The sequence below is a fragment of the Chinchilla lanigera genome, unplaced genomic scaffold (genome assembly GCF_000276665.1).
Source record: "Chinchilla lanigera isolate Chin_1 unplaced genomic scaffold, ChiLan1.0 scaffold00009, whole genome shotgun sequence".
Taxonomy (NCBI): Eukaryota; Metazoa; Chordata; class Mammalia; order Rodentia; family Chinchillidae; genus Chinchilla; species Chinchilla lanigera.
In genome coordinates this window covers 10,650,696-10,673,959 of record NW_004955410.1, presented here as the reverse complement: position 1 = coordinate 10,673,959, position 23,264 = coordinate 10,650,696, and the positions used below count along the sequence as shown (strand labels likewise).

Below are 23,264 nucleotides of genomic sequence, written 5' to 3'. Positions count from 1 at the left end.
CCCTAAGGGAGCCGGGACTGTCCGGAGTTGGTCTGGGCACTCACCAGCTTTTGGCAGTGTTCCCAGTCTGGCTGGTAGCTCCCCATTTGTCCTTTCAAGATGGAGTCACTTATGCTAAGTAAGGTACATTCCTTAGGCACATCACACTGCTTGTTCATGGTTTCTCTCCTCTGCTGCCAGAGGTGCTACCTAAGGTGATTTTCCTTAGCTGCCACTCATCTCTGTGCTTTCAGGCTGACAGAGGCAGGGGCTCTTTGCCCTGGGCCAGCCTGAGTGGTGATCTGAGCATTTTGAAAGAAACGAGGATGACTGGTTGGAGGCCAAGCCCAGCGTCCTACACTGATTGTAGAGGGCAGTCTCTTTAGGGCTCACTGCCGCCAGCACAAGTCTCCCTCGACCTCTGGTCCACTTAACATGCAGCACTTCTGCTTCTCAGCCAGCTGTGCTTCCAGGCAGCACCACCTTGACTTGCTTTTCCTGCTATCAGAACTTTCTCAAGCTTCCTGTGGCAATTGTTAAGTGTATTCAGAAGGATGCACAGCATGGTCTGGACAGAATCCACAGGAAGAACAGGTGTGGATTGGGCTGCAGAGCAAGTACAAGGCCAGCCAGTGCTGCACAGTGAGACTTCATCTCAAAACAAAACAAAATTTATCCTTTCCTTGTAGGAAAAGTTCACTTATAAACAGACTTTCCAAGGAGACTTGATAATACTCCCTTGACATGCCCAAGGAGCCCTGACCTCCTACACCATCCCACGCCTCCCAGGACCTACCAAAACAGAACAAGCAGGACACTGAAGTGCTAGCTAGAGGCAAGAGCCCAGACTCTGAGAGGACTATTGTTTGGATTCAGTTCCAGCTCGGCCTCTTCCAGCTGTGTGAACTTGGGGAAAATGTTGAAGTTATATCATCTATAAAATCAGAGCAAAATTGTTCCTCCTTTATAGACTTATTATAAGGAAAAAGTAAGAAACTGTGTGTAAAACAGACAGCGCTCTGTCTGCATAGAGGAAGCATTCGATAAACATGCATCCTCGTTGTTCTGTATTGTGTAAAATCAATCATTGCTGGACCCTCCTGGCCCTCTAGCTCTGGCATCTAACTGACATGGGTTCAAAGACAGTTCTGCTGTTCACTACCTGTGCAACCTGCGATGCTTTTCTTAATTCACACAAGCTCTTTGGTCATCTATAAAAATGGGAGTGACCAGAGCGCCTCTCTCTTTAGACTCTCAAGAAAATTAAATGAGATAATACATGTACTTTTAATTCCTACCACAGGTAAATGTTCAATAAATCTTTCTGCTTTTTAAAATTTGTGTATTACTGACTTTAATTTATACTTGAATCAAATGGTCAGAAATGAGAACATAACCGATTTCTCTACTATGATTTCCCGACTAAGCTGCAGGTTTACTGCAGCTCTGTAATCAGCATTTTCAGGAGCAAAGCCTGGTTGTAAGTATCAGTGTGCAGAGCTACTTGATGTGACTCAGCCAAGCACTAGGCAGAAGGCTGCAGGGAAACATCAGAAGCTCAGGTTTCTTAGCCGTGATATGGGATAAAAATATCTGCCCTCGCAGAGTAGTAAGATTGCTGAGGGTAATGGATGAAAGGTGCTTTATAAATTATAAAACAGAACAAAAATGTAAGACTTCATCATTTTCCCAGGAAAAATAGAACTCCATAGAGTAAACATAAACAGAGCACAACATAGATCTATAGAGTCGAGTGGGCTTTTATTTCTGGAAAAGCTTAAGCTAGTTTAGACTCTTGGATGGAGGCCAGATAAGACAGAATTCCATCCACAATGATCAGTTAGTGTGTTTGGGAACAGAGAGAAAGACTGGTACTCAGCATATGGAGAAATGGACTAAAATTAGGTGCCAGGGCCAGGGATATAGCTCAGTGGCTCAGCACCTGCCTGGCAAACACAAGGTCCTGAGTTCAATTCCTGGTACCCAAAAAAATAAAAAATAAACTAGGTGCCAGGCTAAGTCTCTGGGTCCAAGCAGTACACTTTGGTAGTTGGTAGATACCATTTGCTTCTTGCTGGTTTTAACTCTATATCTCAGTAAACTCTAACACAAACAGCTAAACATCTGAGGGGCTTTCTGTTTGTGTCTCTCTTTATTCCCTGTTACTCTTACTGTTACTTTCTGTCCTGAAAAGAAATCCTTAAACATACGAACAGAATGTAGTGTGGAAGTGTTCAAACAAGTCATAATTAGACCAAGCCTGGAAATGCTAAATACCCTGACTTGGGCATTATATAGTGTGTCATCCCACTGTACCCACATAAGTGTGTACAATTAAAATAAGACAAAGAAAAAATTAAGCCAAGCAAAAAAATTCATAATTAATTCCATTCTTCAAAACTGTAAGAGTGGACGTATTTTCTTGTTCTTTTCCTCGCTCTTTAAAGCATACCCATCTTTTCCATTTGCACTTATGAACTGACCGATAATTGAACAAATTAAGAGGTCCACGATGCGGATCCACTGGTCCTCCATGGTCCCTCAGCCTCTGCGGGCAGTGAGTAGCCCTGGTCACCCAGGTACCTGCCCAGGTGGGCTGTGTGTGACTCCATTCCCAGCGTTCCATGATGAGTCCTATAGCGAACACCAGTCCTGTTTCTTCTCACCAGGAAGACGCTCTGAGCAGTCAAAGATTTTGATAAAATCCATGAAAGAGGAAGAGGAGGAATTTTTCATCTTAAAATGAGAAAACCAATGTGCAAAGAAACCAAAGTCTGAGCCCACAACCACGAGCCACACGCAGTCAGGGTGAGGCACCCACCTGAAAGAAAACCTCCATGGTGAAAGAAAAATCTACAGAAGAGGTAGTCTGGGGGAGGCAAATATGCACTATGCCATAGGTATTCCCTGAGCGTCTGCTGTGGGCCCAGGAGAAAAGGTTTGCTCTAGGAAGGGAGGTCAGCCTCACTATGGGCCATAATCCCTACCTCTCCTGTACAGCTACACAGGCCAGCCTCCCTTCTCAAAATCCTCCCAAGGAACAGGGGTGAAGGTGGCTCATGCCTATAATCCCACAGCTTGGGAGGCTGAGGCAGGAGGATCACTGTGAGTTCAAGGCCAGCCCGGGCTACAGAGTAACTGCAAGGCCAACCTGAACTGCATAGTGAAATTCCACCTCAAAAAAGACTTCCAAAGGGTTACAGATTCTTCTAGTCATATCCTTTCACACCTCTTTGGTGTACAGCTACCCACAGCAGTTTCGCTCTTGGTGGCGCTGCCGCATCCCCTGTCATTCTCAGCTCCTCCAAGAAGAGGAGGAAGATGTGTCTGTCATCCCCTGTCCTCGGAGCCCAGGAGCCCAGTTTCTGGGGATGCGCAGCACCTGTTCTCTTAAAGGAAGCAGAATCATTACTGGGCAGCCACCTGCGCCGAGGGCTCAGGAGGGACCATGACGCCTTCTGCACATCCAGGAGGACAGTGAGGTCACTGAAGCCCCCCGCCCTGGGGCCAGCCACAGAGAGGTTCCCACGTTCTAAACTCTCAGACACCAGGAAGACAAGGGCATGTGCTCCCGTGCTTCTCTCCACTAAAGAAACAGAGTGAGATTAACACCATAGAAGGAACATTTTCCAGGTGGATGAACATAACGTTAAACTGGGAAACGCCACCTTTGAGAGACGCTAAGCAGCAGTGGGCTGGAGACACACAAAGGCTTTGGTCTGACTCCCTAGCGGCTGTGTATTGCTGAGCACGTCTCTTAACCTGTCTGCTTCAACCTCCCCATTTGAAAAGTAAGGAGAATAAGTGCCCTTCGTCACAGGGTTGGTCCTGGGAATAATTTCAAGAGATAATGCTGGTGAAAATGCCTAGCTGCAGCACTAAAGCGTTTCTTATCACGTACTTTGAAATGATTTGCATGCTTCTACTGATGGTCTCCACCAGCAGCCGTCGATCTGGACGTGGAAGCAGTTTGTAAAATGCGGCATGTCATTGTCACTCGTTTAGCACACATTGTTGAGGTTCTCCCATGTGCTGGCCATCGTTCCAGGTCCTGGGATCCAGCCGTGACTGAACACAGAAAACTCCCTGCCTGTGGAGAGCTTCCCTGCAGCTGGAAAGAGAGAGGAGAGAAACACAATATATGAATAAATAAGCTAGTGAGCTAGGGAGCGAATCGGAGTACACGGAGTGCTACAAAAAGGAAGTCAAGGCAAGGAAAGGGATGCAGAATGCGAAGGGCTGCAGTCTTACATAGGCTGGTTACGGCGGACTCACCAGAAGGTGGCATTCAAGCTACTCACGCATGTGAGGCAGGACGAGCAGCCAGTGGGAAGGTGAGCGGTCTGGGGCTGGATCCACCTCCTCTCGGCGGGGCCATGCAACTGAGCAGCCACGTGGCCATGGCCAGGCTGAGCCTGAGCTACCACAGGCGTCCCTGGGAGTTAGAGGCAGCTGGTGTCTGGAATTCTGGAGAGAAGCTATGGGAACGTGTGTGTGTGTGTGTGTGTGTGTGTGTGTGTGTGTGTGAGAGAGAGAGAGAGAGAGAGAGAGAGAGACAGAGACAGAGACAGAGAGATCTGTGTGTCCATTAATTTATTTCCAATATCAGTCATTTTTATTTCTAATGCACTTCAATTACATAGTCCAAAAGTCCTACTGTGAATCTTAACTTATTTCTGCTCTTTCCTCTGGAATCTTTTTTTTGTCTTTTTGAGACAGGGTCTCACTATGCAGTTCAAGTTGGCCTGGAGCTCACTTTGTAGCCCAGACTGGTCTCAAACTTGCAGCCATCCTCCTGCCTCAGCCTCCCAAATTCTGAGACTACAGGTGTGTGCCACCACATCTTAAAATCTTTTTTAAAAGTAATTTTTAAAATTTTTATTAATCCATCTTTTCTTTCAATCAAATTTTCTTGGTACCTTTTAGATACACATAATGATCATGTTCATCATAGAGAATTTGCACCTGTACATGATAAAATGATTCTTTTTTTATCCTATTCCTCTCCCCTCCCTTCAACCCCTACTACTGGCCCACTTTTGTGGGACATAATGATGACGTTCCTCATGGGAACTTGGTACGTGTACATAACACATCAGTTCTTTTTGTGTCTCCTTTCCCTCTCTCCCTCCGTCCTTCCCTCCCTCCCTCCATCCCATTCCCTTTTCCCATTTGCAAAAGGTCTGTCTCCCTGTTTCCTATCACCCATCTTTTATCTTGTCCTTTATTTATTCTTCAGGTCTCTCCTGTAAGAGAAACTACACGATATTTAAGCCCGTGTGTCTGATTCATTTCACTTAACATTACGGTCTCAAGGTGCATCCGCTTCCCTACACATGACTCAGCTTGATCCTTCTTTAAGGAACGTCTTGATCTTATGTTAGAAGCTAAATTTTCCTAGCAATGATCTTTATGTCTTTTCCAGGTGCAGTTAGCCTTGAATCTGTGGTTCTTAAACTTCAGTTTGCACAAAATCACCAGAAATGCTTATAAAAGTACTGAGTGCTGGGCTTCATCCCTGGAGGTTCTGAGTCAGGCAGAGGGTGCTGGGGGAACTTAGGTTGGGCAGGGAGCACAGGAAATTTATATGGCTAAGCTCCTGGGGTCCTGATGCTGGTGGCTCGTGGATCACCCTCTGATCAGTCTTGGGATCTCTTATCTCCATTCCCCCACCCAAATATTCCAGCCACCTGGACAAAATTTACTTCGGTTCTAAACCACCCATGAAAATACACTGTCCTTCAAAAAATCCACGTGAGAGGCAAAGTGGCACTGAGCAGACCCTTCCTGCGAAGCACCCTCGCTGCTGTTTCACGGCAGAGGCTGATTGTGGGCTTTGTTCATTTCCAGCAAGGTGAGCTGGAAATAACGTCCAGCCCCTGGTCCTCCCTCATGATGTTCCGGATCTCTTCTGTCTGTTACAGAATAAAAGAATTTGGAATCCTGCCTCATACTAAAGTGTTAGTGACTCAAGATGTTCCTTCTCCTAAAGTTGACCGGGAAGGAAGAGAGGGCAGTGCTTAAACAAAGCAATCGCTCTGTCATGGGGGAATTTCAGGCAACGAGGCAGATCAAAGGAGGAAGGAGATGGCTTGGGACCTCAGGATGAATGACCTCTGGTTCCCCCAAATGCACATCTGAGGCAGCCCCTGCGCTGCCCCCAGCAAGGAGCCTCTCTGGCCCTGGTGGCTGGGCTGAGGTGCTGTGGCCTATCTGCCCCATGGGTGCTGTAGCCAGGCTTCCCACAGGCTGGGACACAGAGCCCTCCCCACCCTTCCCCTCCCCAGGACAGGGCTGCATTCCTGGCCACGGTCTCTTAGCCTCCTGCAGCTCCTTCCCCTCTGCCTCAGAGCCTCTCCTCTGCATCTCTCCCACATCTAACCCTGCATCTGCTTGAGGCCAGCATCCCCAGCTCCTACCAACCTAGGCAGCCTGAGCCTCTGTGTCCCTAGCTCCCCTGACCCCACCTAGCTGTGTGATTCAGCCTACCATGTGGACTGTGCCCTTCCTCCAGCAAGAGCCATGGATGGTGACCCCCAGGGGACCTCAACTAGTGGCTAAACGAGCCACCATTTAGGAAGACAAAGCTGGGATCATTCTGTCCCTTTCCTAGAAGCTTCTGAGGAACCAAGTCCACAGGAGCAGCAGCATGCATTCCGCACCCTCCAGCTGGCTTCTTCTTCTTCCCTGCCTCCCTGAGCCCTTGAGCTAGGTTCAGTTCTCTCCTCTGAAAAGCCCAGGCCACAAGGGCTGGTGTGTGACTCACAGCAAGAGTCACGCTGTCCACTCTCTTTCCAGAAAACTCTGCTGAGATCTGTGTGGACCCAGGCATTCATACTGTTCAAAAGTCCTTACTAACACCAGTCACACAGAGGACACAGCGCTTCCTTGGGGGGGGTGTAGCCAGCCCCGCATGACCCCACAGAGAGCTACCTCCCCCAGACCGTGCCCTGGCGGAGTCCTCACCCACACTGCACAAGAGAGCCACAAACAAGTAGCAGTGAAGCCTCCAGGGAAGTCCACACACATCTGAGCACAATTTCATGAGAAATCCTGACTCCTCATCACCCAGCTAAGCTGCTTCTAAATTCTAGACCCTCCAAAAGGAGAGATCATAAATGATGATTTTTTTTTTTTTTTGGACAGAGGTTCTTGTTTGGTAGTCCAGACTGGCCTTGATCTCACTATGCAGCCCAAGTTGGCTTCGAACTCCCTGTGATTTTCCTGCCTCAGCTTCCTGAGTGCTGGAGTTACACATATGTGCCAGCACACCCAGCAAAAATTATGTTTCTCCTTGTAAACCACTAAGTGTTGGGGTATTTTGTTGCACAGCAATGAACAAATAACAAAGAGAAACTCAAAATGTTCTAAGTGTTTCAGATATGAAACATTTATGCCAAGCTATGACACAAGCACTACCTCAGGTCCCCACCTTAGAAAGAGAAAGAGAAAAAAAAAAAACAAGGCAGACAGAAGTTAAGTCCTCAGCCAGCGGCACTCGTCCAACAAGGGAGAAACAGGGACAGAATGAGATGCCCTCCCTGCCACGCTTGTGCCCTCTGCGGCCACATGCCCCGCTGCAAGTAGGACAGCGGCCCTGAGAACAGAGCATTCGTGCTCCTTAGCCCATTCTGGACAGTACTCATACCCTAACACTCTTCCCTCCTTGTGCTGGCAGCGAAGCACTTGACTTCTGCAGATCGTGGCTCCAGGACAGGCCGTGACTTCTGGCTTGAGTAAACACTGCCTCCTTCCAGTAAACACATTTCTAATTTTATAAAACACCACTGGGAAAAGCATCCTGCAATCAAACTCCACTTCCCTGCCAAGCTGCTGGGAGCACAGAGAGTACCCGAGCAAGGCGGGGGCGAGGGCCAGTGGGTCCTCCGCATGTGCACGGGAAAGTCCGGAATCAAACATCGAGCAACAGGTTAACCTTAGCTCCAGTAGCCCCATTGACTGCACTGTTCAGCACCTGGTGACGTCTTGTAATTCTGACCGTTTCTGTGAGCACGTCCCTTGCTCAGTGATCAGCTCCTCCAGTGAAAGTCCCACGTGCCTATCTTTCCCGCCCTCTGCAGTGCCTTGCACATAACAGGCTCTCAAATGTGTGTTTATTCCCGGGTATGGTGGAGGGTGTCTGTAATTCCAGCTACTCAGGAGGCTGAAGCAGGAGGGTTGCAAGCTGAAAGCCAGCCAGGCAACTTAGCAAGACCTGGTCTCAAAACCAAAAAACAGCTGGTGCTGCTGTTGGTTCTGAAGCCCAGGAGGTAGGAGAGCACAGGGAAGGGCACCAGGGAGGAAGGTGAAACGCAGCATGAAGAAGGTGAGAAGGAACAGTGCAGGAATACTTGGTGGTGAGGCCCATCCTTGGGCCCAGGAAAAAGCATCTGAAAAGTCGAGCGGCAGGAGGAGCAGGCTCTTCTAACTGCACACGGGACCTCCCTTCTCAGCAGTTTCCAAATGGACATTTAAGATGCAGCTAACAAGACTTGAGAGGAAGCCAGGCACATGCCTGAAATCCCAGCATTAGGAGGCTGAGGCAGGAGGATCATCATGGGTGGGGGTGTTTGGGGGGGTTGAATGGGTAAGTACATTTGGAAACTGCTGAAGATTCCCCAAACATTAGCATACAAAAGATTATGAGAAAACCCTTCAGGAACCTTTTGTTAAAGTTTATTGGCCAAACTCATCGATCCATGATCCCTTCAACTTCCCCTACATGCCTCTAACATCCTACACACAGAGGATCGGGCAATGCTGTCCTAAGAACAGAACTAAGCAAAATCGCATGTTGTGTGCAGTGCTAGTGGTTGTACTGGCTTACACCCCCGATCCTTTTTATCTGCCAGTTGTATGTCAGTAAGGTGGGAGCAGCACTAGGGCTGCTTTTCAGAAATTATCAGGTGGTAAGTTCAGCCACATAACATTCCCTGCCACTCATGGTGCCAGAGACAGAGGCTACCGCGAGATCAGCAATGTGTCCTCACAGAAGTTGTTCAAAACTGGTCAGATTCTGTGATGCTGTGACAATCAGCAGGAAAGGGAAGAAATGTTCATGCCAGGGTCCCCACGCTCCGTCAGTCTTGTGTCTGGAATCAGGGTTCCACTTCCTTGGAAGGAATTGCCCACTGAGCCTGTGTCCTGCTCACCCTTGTGTCAGGGCTTTTATAAACGCATCTGTCTCACCCGGCAGCAAGGCTCAGCCCAGGACCACCCCCCCCCGCCCCGCTCCTCCGCTGTGCAGTGAGGCGATGGTGGCGCCTGAGTTCAGAGTGCTGTCCTGACGATCGAATGAGTCACTACATGTGCACACTTGGGACAGCATCTGACACTGCCCAAGAGACTGAGCAAACATTTTTAACTGTATATGCTGGGGCAGGAAGAATTTGAGGAACTCCTGCACTGGAACACTGAATTCCTTGAGAATAGGCTATTTCTTGTTCATTGTCATCTACATCATCTATTACTACCTTTGATAGGAGACATTTAATAAATGCTTATAAAATGGATGGATGGATGGATGGATGGATGGATAGATGGATGGACAGATGGACAGAAGGATGGATGCCTGGATGGAGGGATGGATCCCTGGATGGATATCTGAATGGGAGATGCTTTGTTGTATGTCTGGCTGAATGGTTGGATGGATGGATGGATGGATGGATGGATGGATGGATGGATGGATGGATGGATGGTTGGATGTGAGACAGGGAAAATGGCAGGATTTTGAAGCACCCCAGTGAAAAGCAAATAGGCAGCTGAAATTTGGGAGATTAAAAGGGGAAAGAAAGCAGTTAACCAAAAGAGCAAACCACTGCTCTCCCTGAGCTAAGGAAGCAGGATGTGTGGCCAGTGGGATGAGACCCCATCAGGCTGCTTTGTCTGTGGAGCAGCCCCCTTCCGTCTTCCTTGCTCTTCCCTCCTTCCATGTACTGGGGATTGAACCCAGGGCCTTCACACTGAGTTACATCCCTACCCCCTTTTTTATATTTTTATTTTGGGATAGAGTCTTGCTAAATTGCTAAGTTGCCTGGGCTGGGCTTGAATTTGCGATCATCCTGCCTCAGCCTCCCAGAGTGCTGGGATTATCAGCATGCACCACCAAGCCTGACTATGTGTTTCCTTCCTATAAGCTTTTGTTTTATTTTTGCTTTAGAGCCAGGTGTGTGTATGACTTCCATCTTTCACAAGGCAACTTCCCCTCTACCTGGGGACAGCTGGGTAGATGGATGGACAAGTGAGTGCCCAGTCCCGGCTCCACTTCAGAAGCTCCTGAGGTGTGTGTGTGTGTGTGTGTGTGTGTGTGTGTGTGTGTGTGTGCGTGTGTGTGGACACGTCCTAGCAACACCTCTCCCTGAGTGCCCTGCACAGCTGCAGCCATCCATAAGTCATCCCTCTCTCCTTCCCTCCCAGGGCCACTATGACCACCACACGATTTCCCTCTCTTCCCACTCAAGCATCTGTGTCCACGCCTGAGAAGGGACAGAGCCTCTCCCAGCACCCAGCACCCATGAGCTAAGGAACCCAAGGCTCAGCATTTCCTCCAAGTCTAAACATTTCATCTTAAAGATGAGCACAACTTTCTTTTGCAAAAGACCTGTCTCCCTATTTCCTGTTATCTGTCTTTTATTTTGTGCTTTATATTTTGGGGATCAAGAGATGGAGGGAGGGATGAGGGAGGAGAGGGAGGAGAGGGAGTGAAGATGTGTATGTACATGGCCCTGCTCCCCGCAAGGAATGTTATCATTAGGGACTGCAAACACAGACTAAGAAAATTGAAAAGTGTTTAAAAGGTTAGCAAAATGTTCACTTCATACCATAATAGATGCTTTTACACAGTGCCTTAAAATTTTTACTAAGGTAAAACTGATGTTTCAAAGTCTGCTGTGTTCACCCTGTGGCTTCCGGCCCGCTGCATTCTGACGCAAACCTTCAAGGGCTCCAGCTCCAAAGCCTGACTCCTCCTACCAGGTTCCATCACCCTGCTCACAGTGGGTGCAGAGCCGCCAGCCCCGGGCTGCAGTGCCTCAGGCCCACCTCTGCTCTGCTCAGTAATAGATCCTGGTAGCAAGAAAACTCTCACCTTTGGGATGCATTTGCCTGGAGGTATACGGAGAGGGGACGCCAACAAGGGGCTTGCTGTCTGCCACAGAAAATGACCATTTAGATAACAGTGACCGTTCTCAATCCACCAACCGGAAGTCCAGTTAGTATAAGCGGTCTTTAGAGGCTTTAAAAGATGACACAGCAGATGAATGTTTGAGATCTAGTTGGCTGTTCAGAAGGCTTCGGTTTTTGCTTTACACACGATCTCACAAAGATGCTATGTTATGATTGCTAACGAGAGCAGGATTTCATTCTGGCAAGAATTTCTGGTTTTCAAATTCCTCTACAAAATGTCCTCTAACCGGCTCCACTGTGAGGCACACCATTCTGTGTCACCTCGTCCTCAGCCCATCGCCTTACTCCGGACTGGACCTCCCACTCGAGAGTTGCTCATTGGCAAGAACTGAATAAAAAAGCCAGGGCCAAAAGGAACCTAGACCTTATAAGAGAATTTAGAAAACTGTTTTAAAGACCCCTTCTGGCCAGGTGTGGTGGCACACACCTGTAATCCCAGCACTCGGGAGGCTGAGGCAGGAGGACTGTTGTGAATTCAAGACCAGCCTGGGCTACAAAGTGAGCTCAAAGCCAGCCTGAACTGCATAGCGAGACCCTGTCTAAAAAAAACCAAAAAAAAAAAAAAAAAAAAAAAAAAAAGCACACAATCTGTATCTGCTTTTCCTGACCCTGTTAAGGCTAAGCTAAGGGCAGCATCCACACTTCCTCCTCCCACAGGAAGGACTGGACTGTCCATCTCCTACCTTTGCAAAGCTGCCAAATCCCTGCTGCCAGACTTGGCAAAGGAAAGACACGGAGAAAACCCTCCGACTGAGGCTGAGTGTAAGGGATAACCCTCCCCAGGACTCCTGGACTCCTTGCATCAAAGAAAGGCCTCACTAAAGACAGAAAGAATCTGAGAACTTCTGCTTCCAACCAAGATGGAGAACAAGGACTGTGCTTACCCTCATTCATAACACAAAATTGCAAAAATAAAGACAGAGGAAATATGTGAAACTATCATTTGTAAGGCAGTGGATATCTGGCAACAAAAAAAAAATGATCACTAGCTGGAGTAGTGGTACACGCCGGTAAGGCCAGCACCCTGGGGGACTCAGGCAGGAAGACAGCAGGTTGGAGCCCAGCCTGGGCAACTTGGAAACTTAGTGAGACTTGTCTTAAGATGAAAAAAATACTTAAAAAGGCTGGGAATGTAGCTCAGTGCAAAGGCTCAGAGTTCAATCCCCAACAATGCAAAAGAGAAGGAGGGAGAGAAAAGGAAGGAAGGAAGGAAGGAAGGAAGGAAGGAAGGAAGGAAGGAAAGAAGGAAGGGAGGGAGGAAGAAAGGGAGGGAGGAGGAAAGGAAGGAAAGGGAAGGGAAAGGAAAAGGGAACAGGGAAAGGCAAGACAGAGAAAAGAAAAGAAAAAAAGAAAAGAAAGAAGAAAAGAAAAGAAAAGAAAAGAAAAGAAAAGAAAAAAAAATGATTCCAATTAGAGGTAAGTTTTTTTTTAAATGAACCTAGGGGAACTTGATGGATTCTCTGAGCTAAAGACATGAAGCTGAAATACCAGGAAGTCAGAAAAAGACAGAGACAGAACCTCCAGGGATCTGCAAAGGGTTTTTCTTGAGCATTCCGTGGAGCGCTGGTCAGAGCACGTATGCAAAGAACTGGCTGTAAAGGTGAAAGCACCTGGCACATCACAGGCATAGGAATAGCACCTTTTCCTGACAGCCAGATCAGAAAACATTACAATTCACGGGATATGTGGTAGATGCACCGAAGTGTCTTGCCTGCATCAATAATGATGAATAATTAACTCTAAATTAAAGACAGTTCTGGGCCCATCTAACAAACCTTAAAAACAAGCCCTGAAAGGATCACACTGTTCCAAGGAATTAACTGCATCCCGGAACAAAGCTCAAGAATTTCACAAAAATATCCAGAGCTCATCAAAGTAAAATTTATAATATCTGGCATCCTACCAAAAATTACTAGACATACAAAGAACAGAAAACCACAATCCATTCTAAGAGGAAAAATCATCAATTAAAGTCCACCCAGAGTAGATCCAGATGTCAGAATTAGCAGAAAAGAATATTCAAAGAGTTACAACTATATTCTACATGTTCAGACAACTAGAGGAAGTACTGAACACATTGAATAGCAATGTGGGAGATATGGTTAAAAGGCCTAAATTGAATTTCCTGAAATGAAACAATATTTGGAATTTAAAATGCACTAGGTGTGTGATTAAAAACAGATTAGATGCCACATTTTAAAAAAAAAGTTTAGTAAACACAAAGACACAGCAACCAAAGTAAAACATGGGGTGAAGATACACTCAAAAATAAGAGACAATCACTGAACTGTGGGAAACATCGGGCAGTCCCATATGTGTGTACTCAGAATCTCAAAACTGAGACAGACCAGGAAGAATAGAAAAAGTACATGTTCAAAGCTGAAAACCCTTCAGACTTGATAAAAAGTGTAAACAGACCCAAGAAGTTCAATCAACCCTGAAACATAACAAAACCATAGTAAGGTATAGTTATAATAACCAAATTTCTGAAAATCAATATGAAAGAGAAAAATTCTAAACCCAGAGGGGGAAAAAGACACTTCACATTCAGAGGAGCAAAGATAAACACTCTGACAGATTTTAGTTAGAAACAATGTGAGACAACAATGAAGAAATGTCTTTGAAGTACTGAAGAAAAAAAGATATTGTCTATGCTCTGTGAAAACATCTGCCACAAATGAAAGCGAGGGGTGAGGGCTGTAACGCAGTGGTTCAGAGTTTGCCTAGCAGCAGAGAGGCCCTGGACCCCATCCCCAGCACCACCAATAAGTCAGCCACCCATCCATTCATGCACACATCTTGAGACATATAAAGTTGAAATAATTTGTCATCAGCAGAGCCACATTACAAAAAAAGATAAAGGAAATTCCTCAGGAAGAAAGGACAGGGGAGGAAAAAGATGCCCAATGGGAATGTTAAGCCCATTGGAAACGGTAATGACACAACTCAAAGCTGATCATGGCTCTCCATGTAAAAACTGAAACTATTTTCTAGAAGTAAACTAGAAGAAAATCTTTGTGGCCTTGTGTTAGGCGAAGATTGCTTTCTTTTCTCTTTTTCTTTTTCTTTCTTTCTTTTCTTTTTTTCTTTTCTTTCTTTCTTTCTTTCTTACCTTCTTTCTTTCCTTCTTTCATTTTTTTGAGACAGGGTCTCACCATGTAGTTCAAGCTGGCTTTGAACTCACTGTACAACCCAGGTTGGCCCCAAACTTGCGGCAATCCTCCTGCCTCAGCCTCATGAGTGCTGGGATTACAGGCATTCACTACCACACCCAGCAGGTGAAGATTTCTTAACTGCAATCCCCAATGTACAATTCATAATGGAAATATTAGTAAATTTGACTTCATTAAAAATGAAAAAACTTCTGCATTTTGAAAGTTTTTTTTACACAAGTCCTCACGATGTAACCCAGGTTGGCCTTGAACTCACGATCCTCTAGCCTCAGCCTTCCAAGTACTCTAATTACAGGCAGGCGCCACCACACCCAGCTTCAAAAGATACTCAAAAGTGAAAAGATAAACCACAGATCGAGGGAAAATATTTACAAATTACACAGCCAATAAAAGACTTCTATCCCATTTAGTTAGAACACAAACCACCAGCAAGGGGTATGTCTCAGTGGTAGGGCAGTTGCTCCATATGCACAAGGTCCTGGGTTCGATCCTCAGTGCTTGAGGGGAAAACCCAGAACTCACTGCATTAAAAACAGTCAGGAGCTCTGAACACACATTACCAAAGACCTACAGATGGCAAATAAACACTTTTTTAAAATCATATTCAACAGAGTCAGTCATTAGGGAACTGCAAATTCAAACTGTGATAAGATATAATTCTACACCTCTTGATGGCTAAAATTGAAAAGACTAAACATACTACGACTGATGAAGTGTAAAGAAATGAGTTTGCCCACACTACTAGCATGATGTAAAATGGAACACAACTTTAGATAAGACTGCACGTTTCTCAAAATGCTAAACATACGCCCACCAGCTGATTCAGCCACTGCACCCCAGGTATGTAGCCAAGAGACGAAGGCTCACGTCCACACACAGGACTTGCGCATGAGTGCTCATGCAGCTTTATTCATGATATCCCCAAGAAGCAACAGCCCACACCATCTTCAGCTGGTGAAGGGATAAACCAACAGGGCTGTATACAAGCAATGGAATATTACACAGCAATGCAAAGAAGAGAGCTGCCATTCACATGGTGCCATTAGTGAATCTGAAAAAGAAACCACCAATGCTGAGGGAAAGAAGCCAAGCAAAAACACATACAAACTGTATGATGAAGCTGCTTCAAGGTGCAAACTATATTAACAAAGCTGGTCAGTAACTTGGGGATCAAGACATGGGGTAGAAGAAATTACAAAGTGCATTAGGAAATGTTTAGGGGTGGTGGATATGTTCATTATCTCGATTTTGGTCATACTTTGAGTCCATATCCCTAAGTCAGAACTTAGGAACGTGTACACTTTACAGTGTGTGGTGTATTGCATATCATTTATACCCCAGTGAAGCTGCAAAAATTAATGAGAGAAAAGGAATAAAATAACTTCTCAGTTAAGCTAGTGAAAGCAAGAAAAGGGATAAACAATGAACACATAGAAGTGAAAATTATCAATTACCATTAAGTATAAATAAACCAAACTGATCCATTAAAAGATAGAGAACATCAGGTTGGCTTCAAATGAATCCAGTTATAGAATATATACTACCATAAAAAAAAGCAGACATAAAACAAATGATAAAGAAAAGTTGAAAATAAAAGGGGTAAGCAGGGCATCCCAGGCAAATGCAAATAAAGGGAAGATACAAGAGCATGCTAATTGGAACGAAAAAAGAAATCCACTATGTACAAACTTCCCTGATCCAGAAAATTAAAATTTTAATAAATTAATCATTTGTCTTGCATAGGAGCTAACACTTGGGATACAGTACTTAGTACCATGACTTTACATAAACAATGGTCCATGAGGGACCTATGCCGACTTTTAAATTATTAGTCAATCTAAATTATCACTGTTTTCACCGGCGTGCTGCTCTACTTGGTGATTCTTCAGATCCCTGCTTGCATGGAGGGCATAGTTATGTGGAAGACTGAGATGATTTTCATGTTTAATTCCCGAGGCTAACTGTTGCTTTGAAATTACTGCATAAATTACTGAGAGTCTTTGGGGTGAATTATGATTTGTGATTTAACCCATCACTTATCTTAGTATATTCTTATCTGGAAAAAAATGGAAGGGTGCTAGTTTACTGTCGTTATTTTGCTGATCGCTGGTGGCCAACAGATGCGACAAGTCCTGGACAAGAAACACATCTTGTGATTGGTTCCCTTCTCTAGTGGAAGGAGGAGGCTGGACCCTTCTGCAGCCAGCCTCGCCCTGACTCCAGCTTTCTCCCTGTGTCATCCAGTGTCCTTTCGTGATGGGGTGGTGGGAAGGGTGGTTCTCAAAACTTGGCTTGCGTCACAATGAGCTGAGAGCCGAGGCGGGGTCAGCAGGTCTGGGAGGCTGGGAAAGTGTGTCTGTGACGAGTTCCCAGGTGTGGCTGCTGCAGCTGCTGGGCCGTGCCTGCGCCCACTTCCTGGACCGCTCTGTCTATTTCCCCTGATTCTCCTGCCTGCACCTGTCCAGGGTACGTGTGCGCAGCAGCGGAGGCCGTGGTGCCTTCCCCACCCCTCTCTGAGACGCCACACCTCCTCTCTGGGTGCAGGCTGCAGACAGCTCCTAAGTCTCCTCCCTGGAATCGCCTCCAGCCTGCACGCCAAGCTCTCGCCCTTCTCCCATGGGCAGCCGGTGTGTTCTACACTCAAGACCGCACCATCAGAAGACTATGAACACTCAGCCCAGGCCTCGATTCTAGACCACTCTGAAGCGCTCTCTTGCCTCTCCCTCCCCGCTCAGAGCCCCCGCGGACAGCAGCAACCTCCAGCACACGCAGCTGCAACTCTGAGCCCGGTGCACGATGGGCCCGAGTTGCCTCCTCGCGCTAAGGCCTCCTCGGCTGGCACCTGCGCTGTCCCCCTGACTGGGTCTGGAGAACACGGCGGCGGGGATGCAGGAAAGAGAGGCGGCGCCGCTGCACTCGGCCTCTGGCTCCAAGCCAGGGTGACACCGCGGCCAGGGCGCAGGCCTCAGCTGGGTGCCCAGTGCGCTCAGTTGCCAGAGTCGGCCCAGGTGTGAGCCTGGTTCGGCGAGCCAGGTGGGGACTCGGTGGCGCCTCCCCTGTCCTCAGGAACCCTCAGGGGCATCTGTACCAAGAAACTGCAGGGTCAGGAACAGGGTTTAATGCGGACTTTTCTTGTTTCATTTATAGAGACATTCATTCCATAATCACTTGCTTGATGTACTGCCCTGAGCTCTGGGATAAACTCTGAGATCCGAAGCCGACTAAAAGGCAGCCCTTTCCATCCAATCGCTCAGAGTCTGGGCAGGAGCTGGACAGGAAGTGAGCCCCCGGCCCCGTTCCGGGACAGCCAGTCTGCGCACGGTCAGAGAGCAGCTCGGGTCAGAACCCCAGCCCCACAGCTGCGCGTCTTTCCCGGCCACGGTGTCCTCATCTGTACAGTGAGACAGTGCTGCTTGCCTCACGCGGGCTGGGCTCAGTCTCCGGGAGTGAAGGCGTGGAAAGCGGCCAGGCCAGGGCAGGGACAGGGTCCTGACCGTTGGCCACTGACGGTGAGTGAGGAGAGGAGAGAGTGAGGACCAGAGAGGTGGCCGGGATCGCGGACGTGAGCCTAACACCACCGAGGGCTCCGCCCCTTCTGCAGAGAGTGGAGCCAAACAGTGGCAGTGCCCGGGGCTCCTCCTGGCCTGGACACCGCGGGCTTCAGAGAGCGAGAAGTCCTGCTCCAGCTGCAGTCACGGGAGGGCTGAGGGCATCGGCGACCACAGCGGGCACGGCCTCCGTGGCGGGCCGCCCCGCGTCACTTCGGCCCCAGGACCACAGATGCTCCCACACCTGCTCCCTCGGCCAGAGGGACCGCGAGCGCCCAGTGCACACCGCAGGAGCCTTCTGGGACCGCGGGCCCAGGACGCGGGAACACCGGTGCGTCCACGGACACTCAGGTCACGAAAGGACAGTGGATGACACAGGGAGAACGCTGCAGTCAGGGCGAGGCTGGCCGCTCCCCTGGACGGGGGGCCAGCAGGTGAGGAGAGAGGCCAGCTGGCAGCGCAAGTCTGTGCCAAGAGGCCTGCGCCTCCCGTCCCCCACAGACGTGGAGGGGTCCCAGCCCTGACCCTCACCCGAGGGAAGAGCAGAGCGACGGCGCACGCGGCGTCCCCAGGGCCAGCTTCGTTGTCGGGCCCTTGGCCCATTCACGCCTCCCCACTTTTCCTCAACTTCACTGAAGACAAAAGGGGGGGCCGGGCAGGACCTGCGACAACCTGGACGCTGATCTCAGCCCCGACACTGCGTTCGCACCTGGCCCACGGTCCTCAGCGGCTTCCAGCGCCGCCACCCCCGCCTCCTGGCCTGGAAATTCCCGAGCCCCTGTGCAAGCAGCTGCAGGTTAAATTTAGCCCCACAAACCCGCCGGGCCGGGTGCTGGACAGCACAGCAGAGCGGAGGGGCCGGTGCAGCCACCACAGGTGTCAGGGCTGCCGGCCACAGCGTGGGGATGATGACACCTGGGAGCGAAGCACAGCCAGGGAAACGGGACCCAAAGCTGTCCTCATCTTGCAGCAGTAGGGACAAGCACTTCACACACCAGGCAGCTGCTTCGGCGAGCAAAGCAGGCGAGGTAAAGAACAGGCCGCGGGGCCTGTAGCTCCCTGCAGATCTACCGCACCATCAGAAAACACTGAAGGGCAGATATCTTTGTTTTGCAGGCTTTTAAACTTTTTTTCTGTTCTTGAAGACAGGGTCTCGCTGTGTACTTCCGGCTGGCCTTGAACTCACAGCAGTCCTCCTGCCTCAGCCAACTGAGTGCTGAGGTTACTGGGTGCACCACCATGCCTGCTTTTGAAATGCAGATTTTAAAATAACTTGCTACCCCGATAAAATCCTGTGTGTGGTCCACACACTAGTGTGACCCACTGGCCCGACTGTGTGGCACAGGCAGCAAGCCCATGGCCATTATGTCACCCCTGGCCAATCATTCTTTCTTCAGTGTCCTATAAAATTGCAGAGGCACTTTTAGCTAATGAAGTCTTGCTCATTTCTTTAAGGACAGGAGAAAGGAAAGAGAGAAACCCAGGAATACAGTAACACGCAAATTAGCACTAATTCTTACGTTCAGAATCAACTAGGACACCTGTATGTGTCAGCTTTCCATCAGTGTGACAAAATACCTCAGATGAGGGGGCTGGGGATTTAGCTCAGCAGCACAGCGCCTGCCTGGCAAGGGCGAGGTCCTGAGTTCGATTCCCGGTACCGGAAAAAAAACCAAAAATACCTCAGATGAACAACTTAGAGGAGGGAAGGCTCAGCTTGGCTTATGGTTTCAGAGGTACCAGTCCCTGGGTATTTGCTTGTGTTGTTCCTGGGCCTGTGGGGAAGCCAAGTATCACGGAGAAGCAGTGGCAGAGGAAAGCTTCCCACCTCACGGCGGCCAGGAAGCACACAGAGACAGGGGAAGGGTCCAGGCAGGGAATACCCTCTTCCCGGTCACGCACCAATCCTTCTGCCTGCCAGGCCCCACATGGGGGAGGTTTTTGATCCAAACCCTAACACTGCATAAAGTAGCAGCTGTCGACACTGAAGAACACTCTGCTTGGCATCAGATAGGTTTGGGTCTAAATCTCGGTTCTACCATCCCCGGGAATCCGCTGAGCTGTGGCTTGCTCTTTGCTAAGACGGAATCCACGGCCGCCTCGCGCTCGCCTGGGCCGCAGCCTGGATCAGCGTCTAGCCCACTGAGCAGACCGAGCCACACGGGGCCGCCCTGCCGCCCTGTGGCCATTTGTCACACTGCAGCCGCACTTCCTCCGAGCTCTGGTTCCAGGCGAAGGAAGCATCAGGCCCCTGCCCAAGGACAGGATTTCAACTCCTGGGCAGCCCTTCTTGCTGTCCTGTGCCGAGCTGGGGGGTTGCTGAAGTCGTCTTTGTGAAACTGTCACAACCTGGCTGTCCAATCACCGAGCAAGCTACACTCGTCCAACTCCCGGACACCCTAACTCGATTGTGCATGGATCATCCCCAGAGATATTAGATTAAGGGTTCATTTACACTGTGCGGTGGGACTTAGGGACTCAGAACCCCTGTGCTGGGTCTAGAGGCTCCATATAAAAACAACCCCCACGGCAATCTCAGACTCAGCCAATTTTGCTAAGACCGCATCACTTTAACCCTTTACTGGGCTGCCCGTCACCTCGTGGGTCCCAGGACGCTCGGAGAAGCAGTGGCGCTTGTGCTCAGGACGCATGCATGCGTGGAGCTGGAGAAATGGGAGAAGGCTTATGCTGACAAGGTCGCAGACACAACAGAGAAAAGATCCCAGCAGCTTACCCGGGAATGGGCGCTCAAGTGCACTACCAGTTGGGGCAATGAGATTATTCCTTTATACCTATTTGGGGTGGCAGAAATCTGAAAGCCTCGCCTTCACTGCTGGGTGGAATGCTGGGGGAAAGATAGCTCTGCATTTTGTTGATGAAAGTGTCAGTTTCCACAGATGTCTAAAAAGCTGCCTGGCGCCATCTAACAAAATCTGCCTCTCACCAGTCAGTCAGTCCTCCTGCTCCATTCCCCGATCAGCGCCCCGGAGTCAGAGCAGCGGCGCACGCGGTACTGTCACGGTGGCTACAGCGCTGTTCTCAGTAACAAAGACACTGGTACTGCGGGAAATATGGAAGGGTGCTGTTAAATAAATGTCAATACGTGTAGCCCATCGATGTGGCTTGTACAACAATTACAAAATATGCAGGAGAGCCACATCACAGCTGGAATTTAAGGGGTGAAATGTTCTGGGTAAAATACAATAGTACAACAGTGCAAAAACACAATAACACAGTCACAGCACTGTTAGTGTTTATTAGTCCGTGCTGGCAGCACATAATGTCTACGGCATTGCGTGGGGTTGGAGCATCTACATAACACATCTTAATTCCTTTTTCCTCCCGTCTCTCCCCCGCCCTCCCGTCCCTCCACCTCTCCATCTCCGTCCCATCTGAGAAAGCTCTATCTCCATAGTTCCTATTACGCATCTTCTATTTTGCTCTTTATTTATATTTTTGGGTTCCTTCTATAAAAGAAACCATGTAAGATTAAACTCGTGGGTCCAACTGATTCCACTTAACATCACGGTCTCAGGGTGCACCCCTTTTCTTACAAATGATTGAAGTTTTTCTTTATGGGACAGTAGTACTCCTTTGTATGCAAATACCATATTTTCTTCCTCTATTCATCGGTCGATGGACATGCACCCTGCCTCCAAGATTTAGCTATTGTGATTTATGCTGCTACAAACACAGGTATGTGCGTGTCACTGTGCCGAGTATGATGTCTTTAACTCTTTCAGGAGGATACCCAGAAGGGAAATAGCAGGGTTAAATGGAATTTTACATTGTTACATTTGGGGGAAAATAGACTCTTCTATAGCATATTTGTGTGTATGGGTATGTAGGTTGTATACAGGGTTGGCTTTTGGCCCATCTATACTGATAAAGTCATACTGGATGTTTCAATTGTGTTCATCCTAACTGGTTACCACTGTGTGTCTGGAATGCTATGTATTCTGAATGTCACTCCTGCAAGCGACATTACTGTGTGTGAAGCATTAAAAAATGGAGATACATACATGGTAGGTCATTAACATGGATACCTTGGGAAGCAAAGGGGGCTTCTTTGAATAGGAGAGTTGAAAGAAAAGGGTATAATCAACCTAACAGGGGAAAGAAAATCAAAGGCCACACAAAACTGTTTAAAATAATTATAAATATGCTCTCCACTTCTGTAAAGTCATATATGTTTTCATATATGCAGCATTTTTAAAATATACTACAGTACCTCCCTGATTTATGAACATCGAAGTTGTGAACTCTCACAGGTGTACTGTATAAGACTCACTTTGTCAGATTGTGAATGAATCCAGTTTATGAACATTCTTCCAGAACAGAACTTGTTCAGAAGTTGGGGCTTCCTATAGTGAAGAGCTTTTATTAGTCAGCAATTGTAACCATGTGTATAACAAGTTAATACTATCAGCAATAGTATCATTCACAAGTAATGAAAGTGTCTGCCTTTTGGACTTCTGCCCAACTAAGAGACACAGAAATGACTTTCATTTATTTATTCTTATAATAATGTAGATCAGATATAAACTATGAGTTTCAACAAAGCACTCAGAAAAGGCTTTACCGCATGCCAGTGGAGGATATGAAGCTATACAGGTTGAACACTGGAACAATCCAAATCATCCTGAGCTTGCTAAACAAACAAAGAGCACAGACTGATTGATCAGCCAATGGCAGCCAAACGGCGACCTCTTCTGGTCCTAGGTCGGTGCCTCCACTGGGCTCCTTCAGCGTCCCGAGTGACAGATGGACGGTCTACTCAGCTCGCGTCGCGGGTGAATTCCTCAACCTAGCGCGCATCCAGCTGATCTGTTGGGTAAAGGAAAAGGTTCAGACAGGCCAGGCAGAGAAAATGACTGTATCCACAAACAACAAAACAGGGTCACAGGCACGAGTGAGAAGCCAAGCATTTAGATAGAGACGTTCACCTGGACAGGCGCACGGGGGGAGAGGAGGACTAGCAGCGGTTCTGGTACAGAAGAACGGGGAAGACTTTGCTCACTGTAAGATCAATGTGAGTCAACAGTGTGGTGAGGCTGCACCCACCCTCTCCCCTCCAACCTCCCCTGAAACAATACTGATTTCCGATTAAGCTGCAAGACTGGAAGAGTTCAGAGAGGATGCGCTAACTTCTCCCATCACCACCCGAAGTGCCGTGTTAGGATTTTGTTTCTACATTTGCAGAGGGACACTGAAATGTTTCTATTGATGACCCCGGAAAAAATAAATATGTATATATATAATTGTTTCTATAATAGCATAAGTTTTGTGCTATTTAATAATTATATAATTAGAATAACTTTACAATGCAGGTCCTAAGGTTCCCATTTTACGTAGTAGGAAACTATGTCCCAGAGAGGCC

General features: G+C 48.0%; 1 protein-coding gene and 1 long non-coding RNA gene across 2 annotated transcripts in view; one reads left to right on the top strand and one right to left on the bottom strand.

Annotated features, from left to right (window-relative positions):
• Positions 1–2,353: 2,353 nt before the first annotated feature.
• The window catches only part of LOC102028621 (zinc finger and SCAN domain-containing protein 29-like), a gene marked incomplete at its 5' end in the record, with an annotated part of 79,671 nt that continues 58,760 nt past the window's right edge, over positions 2,354–23,264 (bottom strand). Inside the window, 4 exon segments of the mRNA XM_005377267.2 lie at positions 2,354–2,657; positions 3,881–4,457; positions 20,829–20,944; positions 22,176–22,711. Coding sequence (XP_005377324.2) covers positions 22,692–22,711 — 20 coding nt within the window.
• Positions 4,225–10,576, top strand: LOC106147777. The gene is made up of 2 exons (XR_001232729.1): positions 4,225–4,313; positions 10,396–10,576. It is a non-coding gene; the product is annotated as an uncharacterized LOC106147777 (long non-coding RNA).